The 10741-nt window shown below is 29.5% G+C and overlaps 2 protein-coding genes across 3 annotated transcripts in view; one reads left to right on the top strand and one right to left on the bottom strand.

The window, feature by feature from the left end:
* Nucleotides 1-2109: 2109 nt before the first annotated feature.
* Nucleotides 2110-5384, top strand: LOC113398935 (uncharacterized). The gene has a single exon (XM_026637884.2). The coding sequence runs from the start codon at nt 2311-2313 to the stop codon at nt 4024-4026; it is 1716 nt and encodes a 571-aa protein (XP_026493669.1). The 5' UTR covers nt 2110-2310; the 3' UTR covers nt 4027-5384.
* The window catches only part of LOC113398936 (major facilitator superfamily domain-containing protein 12-like), a 35010-nt gene continuing 28294 nt past the window's right edge, over nt 4026-10741 (bottom strand). Inside the window, exons 1-10 of one of the 2 annotated variants that reach the window (XM_026637885.2) lie at nt 9745-10024; nt 9201-9370; nt 8637-8720; nt 7951-8173; nt 6657-6768; nt 6376-6575; nt 5846-6032; nt 5633-5744; nt 4844-4994; nt 4026-4232 (exon numbers count right to left, since the gene is read on the bottom strand). In XM_026637885.2, the coding sequence (XP_026493670.1) occupies nt 4088-4232; nt 4844-4994; nt 5633-5744; nt 5846-6032; nt 6376-6575; nt 6657-6768; nt 7951-8173; nt 8637-8720; nt 9201-9370; nt 9745-9830 (1470 nt within the window). In that variant the 5' untranslated portion in view covers nt 9831-10024 and the 3' untranslated portion in view covers nt 4026-4087. Of the gene's footprint in view, nt 4233-4843; nt 4995-5632; nt 5745-5845; nt 6033-6375; nt 6576-6656; nt 6769-7950; nt 8174-8636; nt 8721-9200; nt 9371-9744; nt 10025-10741 lie in introns of those variants that run through there. The other variant, XM_026637887.2, reaches the window with a different exon arrangement.

The raw sequence follows: 10741 nt of genomic DNA, 5'->3' as shown, positions 1-10741 counted from the left end.
TCATTCTATTAATCTTAAAAATCTATGATTACAGTGATAATTAAAGTTCTAAAATTTTTAGGTTTTTAATAAGTGTACATAAAATGATTTTTTTTAATCATTTTCGAAATTATTATTTATTAGACAGTTCGCATTCTTATTTATTAACAAATTGTAGAAATATTTATATATATGCACAAATTAAGCAAAGGCAGACATCTAAAGGTATTTTTTTCCATGTAACCCTAAATTCAAGAAAATTATTATCTTTTATTTACACATAAGTATAAGCTCCCTACGTTACGTTCTAAGTTAAATCTATTGGATTTCAATAATAAAAAGTATTTAGAATGTTTTGATGTTTAAAATAACGAAACCCAAACAGCTCCTAGACACCAACATATCTGACCAACTTTACTTAATGTCGTAATTTTAAATCCGCATTATTTAATTTTTACTCTAACCAATTAATTTCGATCTATAGTTTTTTATTTCCAAATTGGTTTTGTTATTATTAATTAATTTATTATGATTCAAAGATATTTTTATAAACACCAACCGATATTCTAATACATTGAAGCTTTGTTGTATGAAATAACATACAAAAATGATTTTAGAATAATATAGTCATATTATATAGATACTAGTTGTCGCCCTCGGCTTCGTCGGCTCATCAGGTTTTAGGTATACAATAGTAGCCTATGCCATTCATTAGGGCTCATAGCAAATTTCATCAAATTCGGTTTAGTGGTTTGGCCGCGAAAGCTTAACAGACAATATTACTTTCGTATTTATAATATATAATATTATGGATGTATTTATAATATTATGGATATATAAATTCGGATGATGATATATGATACGGGCATATGAATAATATTTTACCGGTTTCAGATACGGTTATGGATTCGAAATGATTTCAGGTAATTTCAGTTACGAATATTAGATAATTTAGAAATTTTAAAAGAGAATATTACAAGGTAACAAGGATTGTTTGTGACCTATTATTTGGTATTAGGAATAATAATAGAAAAAAAACAAACACCCTAAAAAACAATTAGCTCTTCTCTTTATGTATGCAACAAATTAATTGTAATTTTTTTTTTATCGGATTCGGTCATGTTTTCGCATAGCTTTATTTTTCGAATATCCCATGGATTTGGTTACGGTTAAGGAGTTCCATCACATCCTTGACGGACAAAAATATTCGATAGAGAGCAACATTGGAGAACAGATGTTATTATGGTAGCCAGCGATTAGGAAACTGATGCGAATAATCTTGCACTGGTTAGGTATGCCATTTGCGAGACATTGAAAGAGCGAATTTATGTTATGATCGAATACGAATCTCCACCAGCGTCCTTTGTTGTCATTTTGTTTCGGTTGCTTTGAAATAAGTTCCCATTTGTTAAAAATTTTTGGAGAGTTAAGAAAACGGTTATGTTTTTAAAATAATCTGCAGGACAGGTTTTATAACGATTTTTTTGTCTTTAAGGCATTTTTGTGGAAAAAAAACTAAAATGCATATGGGGTTAAAATTGTCGCAAATAGTCAGCCCTATTACTTCCTAACGGATATACGTCGAATTACCAATAACCTTGTATAAGGTTTTTTCAGTCAGTTCAGGGCCATATTGATATATATTAAATGCACTTAATTGAATAAGGATTAATGATGTACTGCTTGAAATCGTTTCGTAAATAAGCCTTCTCGTTAAAAGAAAGATAAAAAACGACATCAGATTAGAAACCTCTAAAATTATCAATATTTCTCTGCTATATTATGTATTTATGTATACATATAAACCTTCCTCTTGAATCATTCTATCTATTAAAAAAATGCATAAAAATCCGTTGCGTAGTTTTAAAGAACTAAGTATATAAAGCGAGAAGCAATTTTGTTTTGTCATATGTAGTGATAAGCAAAATTTTCGCATATGAAAAGTAACTAATGATACCAAAGTTGAAACAAGTATGACCTTAATTATACTTAAATATTGGTGATAAAATAAATTTGTAAAATGCATAATAAGCATCCACTTATGTCATGCCATGGATAATAATACAACAATAATTTTAGCAAATGAGTTTTGACCAAAGAGTAAGTTAATAGAGTAGAGTAATTTATAGAGTAAAGAGTGTGACAATTTGTATTTCATATGTCAAAAAATGATAATGAAATGAAAGCTATAAAATATTAAGATTTATGAAGGAAAATTCTAATTCATAACAAATAGGATAAAACGTCCATACTGATAGTATTGTTTTAACAGTAAATTTGCTGTTTTTCTTCTGGTGGTGTTTATAAGAGGAACGCGTGAAAATTTTAAATATGAATATAGTGAATTTACCTGAAGAGATTCTAATCATTATTATAAAACAGTTGGATACAATTTCTTTGTACAATTTATACACGGCTTGTTTTCGAATTCGACATATAATTAGTGTGTATAGAGTTGTTAAAACATGTGATTTATCTCTCAACACGATGGCTACAGTGCAGTCACTCAAATTGAACTTTTTTAAAGATATTTCAAGACATCTTCAAGAGTTAAACCTGTGTGGAATATCTGACCTAACTAAAAACTTGCTTCTGCCAGCTATGAATAAACTGAAGAGCTTAAAAACATTAAATGTTTCTTATACAAATATCAGCATTTTCGACTTTATTGAGCTCTACCAAAATTGCCCTAGTATAAAAAATATAAGCATTAATTTTATGTTTGGCAAAACTACCCGAGTTAGGTTATTAAAAGACTCATTATTACAATGTCAAGAAGTATTCAAAAATTTAGATTTTGTTAATTTTGTAGGAAATCTCAGTAATTTAATATATTCACAATTACCTTTATTTATTTTATGCAAGAGTAGATTGAAAGCTTTGCAATATACAGTGATAGAATGTGATATGACTACTTATGAAAACGAAGACAGTGAAGAAAAAGTGCAATTTGATCAGTTCTCAATATACTTCTTAGATGGGAAGAATTCAAGTGTGTATTACGGATTTATGCATGAAATGCTTTTGTTTAACATGTTGGATTTCCAAAAATATGAAGTTATTATTATAATTCGTCTAAATTTAAAGAGTACGTCATTGTATGCTACACCCATGTTTAAAAATTTTTTTGTTGATAATTTTGATTTAAATGTAGATTTTATACAAGATTTTTCCATTTCCATTTTTGGGAATGTAATTGTAATGCTTTGGAATAAAAGTACAACAAATTTTGACAAAAGTTTCTTTGAACGTTTGTCAAAAAAGTTAAAACCATTGTTCCCCTGTCCATTTATTTCATCAAGGAGTACACCAGTGCCTGTAAAGTATGACTGGTTCTATACTACTCCTACTCATTCAGACTCTGCATACAGAAGTGAATTGTGTGGATTTTCATATAAAAAACGCAGAGTTGTTGAACCAGATTGCATTTTAAATTATGACGAACAGCTTGAAGAAAAGCGTGAAGTTCAATTGAGTTTGCTATTTAATGGTGAAATTAGAAGTGGTGTATCATTTCCTTCACAGTGTTCATATTTAAGTAAATTAACTTATTTGAGTGTGTGTGGACAAGTCAAATACTGTGTTAATTTTTTTGAAATTTTATTTAGTTCTTGTGATAGGCTTGTCACATTAAATGTAGAAGCACCTCCCATATGTCCATGCTATGCAGCAATATCAAGATATATTTCCTTCAGTCGAAGTCTTAAAAATTTGAGATTGGTGGACAAAAGAATTGATTTTAAGCTAGTTTTTTCATCATTGAGTGAATGTAAAACATTAGAGAATATTAATATATGTGAAATGTCATCTAACTCATTTGATATTTGTGATCCATCAACACTGTTTAAAAAATGTGAAAAATTGTATTGTTTGTATGCTTATGGACCTGTGTCTGATAAGACTCGGAATAGAAAGTTACAAATTTTGAAAAGAGCCAGACAGAAATGCCAAAAGGCACATATAAAAGTAAATCTTTTTAGTCATTCTCGTTTGGCTTATGATCCATTTATAGATGTGTTTAAACTAAATCCAATAAAACCAGTATAAACAATGTATCGTATTTTATTATTGTACTATGTGTATTGTTACAATAATTAAATTTAACTAATTATGTTTGAGGTTTACTTTTGCTGTGGTTGGTACTTATTATTGTTATTGATAGAGATAATATACCAAGTACAGCACTGCCACCACAAGCGTATGTCAATACTCCTCTGTAATACTGGGGACAGCTTATTGCATCATCGCATTTACTGAAAAAAAGGTTGAAATAACACATATAAATGCCTGGTAGTATTCAAATGAATAAACATGAATGTTATTTTAAGTTGTGTTTTACAAATCCTTTTCCAAAATTCAAGCAATGATGAAAATAAGTATTACGGCAATCATACATTTTGAAATTGATTTGTAAAATAAAGTATAAATTTACCTACAAAAACTGCTGAACTGAGGACCATAAACTAACTTAATTATTAGAGAAAAAGACTAAAACAGGATTCCAAAACAGCTACGATAAATCAAGTTTTTTGGCTATAGACATTCTTCCCATTTTTTATTGGTTCAGTGGCAATTACGTTTGTAAAAAGTCATAACTGTAAATCTTGCTAAAGGTATACTGAACTATGAGATGTAATTTTCAAAATATCTTAATACTAATCTCGTGTGTACATAAAAAAGGCAACATGTAATAATTTTGTATTAAGAAAAATGATTATTGTCTCCTGTGCATACCATAAACTTAGTCTATTAAAAATGGGATTATATTTATTATTTATTTATTACTTAGAAAAAATCTCATTTATTTTAAGACTGTTCAAATCGACTTGATTTTGGTAACTAAAGATACATTTTAGGTACTTACTAGTTTTCAATAGCCATTACGGCAATTCCGGTAACTAATTTATCGGCAAATGTAACAATTGAATATATTAAAGCACCCTGATGGGAATGAGGTCCTATTAAATCTGCAGTTACGCACAGACTCGACACTAGGGTTATCGCACTTCCAGCTCCTGATACAAAACATTGTATTCAATTAAATACATTATGTAAGGTGCAAAACTTGGACATTGTGTTTTTGTTTCGGATGCATTTGTTTCTTTTTAATATACATATTTGTATAAGTATCAATAGGTAAACATTATAACAAAGTTTTTGGCAAATGTGTGTAAGATCTCGCAAATACTTATTGTAATTCAGTTATTCTTGTCGTGTATGTACATATGAGTTACAATAATAGTAACTAGACATTAAAAATAATTCGAAAATAATATAAAATATAATACAACTGTGGAAATGTATCACTTCGTTTTTTGTTTTATTTTCGTATGACGAAAAAAGTACATTACTTGTAATTTGAATTATAGTAATATTAAGCCAAATATAATATTCTTATCATATGATTTGTTTACTGTTTTTATTTACTTAGTTCCTTGATAATATAATTGCACCTTTATCTACTCAAATCAGTCTTGATTAAAAAAAAAGTAGAAAAAACTTTTTAAAATATAGGTAAGATCGCTAAGCGTATCAGATCAAAATCATTAAAAGTTATTGATAAATTAAATATAATTTCATTTGTTGAAATATAGACCATATTTCAACATATAAGTGTCGAAATTTATAGCAGTCTGTTATCACTTTAATTTACCTATCAATGCTGCGACTAAATATATTTGTGCAACATTTGCCTCTGGGCTAATAGCTAGTGCTATCCACATGCAGCTAATTAGACTAAGGAAGCTGCCTATAAAATACGCCACCTGAAATAGTCAGTTAGATGTTAAACAATATAAAAACAAACGACATTATCGTTATTATTTAAATTATGATCCAAATAAATACAGACAAAACATTATATTACCTGATGTCCTATTTTGTTAATATTACTCTTTAAAAGAAATGAAAAGATAAGTGAAGAAATGTAAAGAACGAGAGGTACGCTGGCTACCAATTCTGATCCTTCTGTTGGATTTACTGATAATCGTTCTTCGAGAAAAAGCGGTACATACACAAGGCTTAAGGCCCAGTACAATCTTGAAAAAACGTATCTGAAAATTTAAGTTAGGAGAAATTTTATTGCTATATTTATTTAAGATTTAAGAATTAATTTATAATGCTTCATATTCATTCTTATAAACATAATACATTTAAAATTTTAATTTAGTAGTTTCTGATAGTATATTTACAATATATTAAAAACAATTTAATTACAATAAAATAAAAGTTAGATAAATGCGTTCAATAAAATTCAAATGATTTAAGAAAATATTTATCTTTCAATTATTGAAACTAATTGGGTAGATATAGTAAACCAAATCAAATTCCGATAAATTAGCAAATCGTTGATTCGGTAACAATTATTTTGTTCTTTTATTGAAATAAAATACTTACAAACAACTGGTCTGGTATAATAAGGGCATTTGTAAAAAATGCATTATTTTTGACTTTGCTAAAAAGTTAAGAGGTTCATTTTCGCCGCTTTCTCCTGCATGTCCGTTTGATTTAGGTTGTTTGTGTGGTTTCAATTTAAAGACAACGTGGAAAATTATATATGACAGTATTCCAATACCGGATATAATTAGTGATACATCCTATAAAAAGATAATTTGGGTAATATAATATAAATTAAAATGAAGGTAAATAATATTGCAGTTAATACATAGGCTGTATACCCGGAATTTATAATCATCCGTTGGTCTAATAAAAGTACTGTAGTTTGTTGCCCTCAGAACAATCCACGTTATAAAATAGACGGCAAGACTCGATATAACCGAAGCCATATATCTGAAAGTAATTTAATTTTTGTGTTAATTTAGTAACTTTATAACAAAATGTTCTACTACTGAGTTAAGGCTTCGCCTCTGTTCGAGTTTTAGATATTGATTGACCACGCTTCTAAAATGCGCGTTAGATACACATTTAGCAGATTCCCATCTGAATAACACGGGATGCTTTATAAAGATACGAAAGATGCTTTATCGCCTTCTGTTATGATTTACATGTTCTAACGAATTTATTAATAAACTTACATAGCCTAAAAGTTTGTTAGTTTATTTTTTTGATCATGCTAATTTCAGGATCTACAGTACTATTTAAAAACAATCTTTGAAGATCAATTTTCCTTTTATTACGAAAGGTTTTTAATTATAATTAAACGGTGCTGAAACGATTAACAGCGGTAAAACACTAGTAGAGTAGTTATGAGGTATCCAAGCCTCTACAAAGACTAGAATGTTAATTTGGAAAGCCTATCAAGTCCGTTAAAGCAGCAGTTGTTTTTAGTCTCAGGTACAAAGTTAACGTAGGAATCGTTTTACAAATATAAAGTCTGTGTAGATATATTTAATAATTGTTTATGATAACACTTTTTTTTTACTAATTGCTATATGAACAATGAAGTTTCGTTACATTCGAGGATGTTTCATATATAAATGTCGCCCTCAAATCCGACTTTTTGAAGTAAAAGTATTAGTTCAAAGAGTAATTTAAAATTTAAAAAATATATATTCATATTGAAATAGACAGATTTGATACCATGGCTGCTATATGCCTATGGAAGCTACGTCACGGTAGCATGTGCAATCGATCGCGCGATGCCCCCCGAGAGACGGAGTGGGTACCGCTGAAGGTTTAGTGGGTATTCCGGTGTACTAGGCGTCCTGAGCATCGGTGAGTCTGTCATATGGGGGAAAGGCTTAACGCGTTTATCCAGCAAGAAAAAAAGGCCTATGGAAGCTTGCCACCCTTTAACTTCCTTTAGAACCCGAAAAATGAAAAAATATACAAGAAATAAATTAAGCTTTTTTTTTTGCAAGTACGAACATTTTTTGTTTTAAAACGTGTGAAATGAAGACTTTCTTCTTGAAGACTATTAAAATAAATTTTCTCCAAGTTTTGCCGCCCTTGGCCTACGCGGTCTAAATGGGAATTGATTTTATCATTATTACTTCTTCTAAAGATACTTACCTTATTGAAGTTAATTCGGATCGTATATGCAGGTTGTCAGTGATAGATGGTATTATTGCTAGATGCGATATCTGAACTACAGCCCAGCCGATTTGAAAGATTGTTATCAATATAGCATAGTATAAAGGCATCCACCACATCAAATACTCGGAGTTTTTATTCGGCCAGCAGTTCCGACATCTTATGAATAGCAGTGGAAATGTGCACGTCACTAATAGGCATCCTGTAATTATATGTTATTAATTATATACATGTATATTATATATACATATATACAATACACCAAATGTTTATTAAATCTTATAAGAACGTAAATAACATAATAAAGAGAGTTAACATAAACGTTTTTATTACCAGTCAATAAATATTAATAAATCCTAGAGCGATATTAGATTTTTTAATATATATCTATGTAGATAAAACCAACCCTACAGAGCCAGTGAAATGACAGGCACAAGGGTAACATCTTAGTGCCCAGGGTTGATATGGTTAATATTTGCCGGTCTGCCTACTCGGATATCTAGTTATTTATTATATTAACTGTTTATTATATAGCAGTTTAGCTAATTCGGAGAAAATTATAGGTGTTTGTAACTGTTTTATCCTCCTCGCTGAATTTCGACTTTCATAGTTCTCTTCGATTATGAGCTTCTGTAGTGATATTATGTATAAAGTTTTTACAGTACCTGTTAAATGCCAAGCTTTCTTTGTACTATATTTGTCCGCCAATATACCAACTATTGGCGTAGCGAGTGCATCCACTACTTGTCCTGTATTATCAGATGTTTATAAATATTAAAATAGTTATTTAATTATGATTTTAAGTTTTCCAAAATTAGGTTGACAAATTTACGATTGCTAGCGGATTAGTAATTAATTAAAGTATCTTTGAAAATAAAAAAAAAAAAAATTTCAAACTCTTAATTATAAAGTGAAATTTTATAGAGAATTGCATATATATTGTAATAAGTTTGTCAACAATTTGTTTCCTGATTTTTTAAGAGGCATGATAAATTTTTCATTTTCGTTATATTTTTTTTCAACTTATCGTAAACTAATATTTATGTATATATAAAAATATATTACACATGAGTAAACAATTGAATGCTAACAATTATTTATATAATACATTTACGATTGCGAAATATTATTATTATATTATCATTGTGAAGTAATTTAGAATGTGAATGTGATATGGGTATATAAGATATCAAAATTTAAGAGTAGCGAATGACAAGTGTAATTAATACCCAGCAGAAGCATGGCGCCGGCAACAACGGCCCTCATTTCAAGTACCGCCTGGAAGAACAGCAACATGTAAGAGAACCACATCGCTGCACATAGATCATTATACATGTGACCTAGCCCGTATAAATGGTTCTGATTAATTCGCCACCATCGTCGAGGTCTGTATGGTATACTAGAAGAAAAAACAAAGCTTTAAAATATCAATGAAACCAAATATTTACATAAACAGCACTTCATCAAATCGAATAATGTGTTTTCGCTTTTAATGGGCAGACAAATAAATACTTTTTAAGAACTTTATCGTATTTAAGTATTCTCTTTAATAGTGGTGTTTTGTTTTGTTTTTTTTTTTTATTTCGATAAATTACAAAAATTCACATTTATGTAACAATGCTAAAATTGAAGAGCAGGATGAGTTGATCTTCTGTAATGAGGACTGATAATGTTCGTTTTGTGTCCTGCTTAGTAATAGCGTGTCACAAATTGTCTGAATTGCAAATTGTGCGGAAATACCGGCGTTTAGGTTGATTTCTGAGGACACATCACCTTCTATCGATTTCCTCATCAATATTGTCTTGAATATCATTTTTCACTGAAACATTTGACTTCGTTGCTCCATATGTAACGTTCATGTTTGCGTTAATTATAATAATACATTTAATTTAAACGTATTTGAAGTTCTATTACGGCAAATTAAAATCTAATAACATTTTCACTTCACTTTATTGGGGACACTGGTCGTATCAAATATCACACTTCACAGGTAAACCGACGCGTGCGTCTTGAAAGGATTCCTCCGGTCATGTGAGTTTAACTAGTAGGCTTATCCGTTCAACATACCATTTTTTGAATATAGATTTAAAATATATTAGACAAAGTTGTACCGCATAACGGATATTTGAGTTGTAACTGCAGTAAAGCTTAATTAATCTATTGTTGAATTGTCGTTCAATCAATTTCTGGCTATTGAAAGCTACGGACTCTTTAGAAACGTTCAATGGGATAAATTGTTTGATTACAATGTACGTTACACTTTGATCCACTTCTTCACTTTAAATATATAAAAAAGTAATTATTTTATTTTATATTTGTAATTTAGAAATTAGGTATCTATTTCTATAATTCTTATATAAATATTTGTTCGCTGTTTCGTCTCTGTATATACTCATATTTGAATGTAGTATCTCTGTTTTTATTAAATATACCTAGTATGATTAAACTCTATATCGGGTGATATATCAATTAAACATTACTACCAGGATATCATAAGGAGAAGCTCTGTTTTCCTGCTACTTTCATACTTATGTACTTATTTGTATTTTTTCTTTTACGATTTATATTTTATGGGAAGATTCAGTATATAAAACATTAAGGTGTCATTATTAACTATAATATATTAACAGCTAAAAAAACACCATTTGTCGTATCTCCACGATTCGAGAACATTCCGTTAGCCGCCACAGCTAGTATCAGAATACTTGGCGTCGATGTTTCGAGCCTCGTTCAGTTCCACGGTCAATTGGAAGGCAAAGCCAAATTGGCA

The sequence above is a fragment of the Vanessa tameamea genome, chromosome 2 (assembly GCF_037043105.1).
Source record: "Vanessa tameamea isolate UH-Manoa-2023 chromosome 2, ilVanTame1 primary haplotype, whole genome shotgun sequence".
NCBI classification, from domain to species: Eukaryota; Metazoa; Arthropoda; class Insecta; order Lepidoptera; family Nymphalidae; genus Vanessa; species Vanessa tameamea.
The sequence above is the reverse complement of the archived record's forward strand: the minus strand, read 5'-3'. Positions and strand labels throughout refer to the sequence as shown.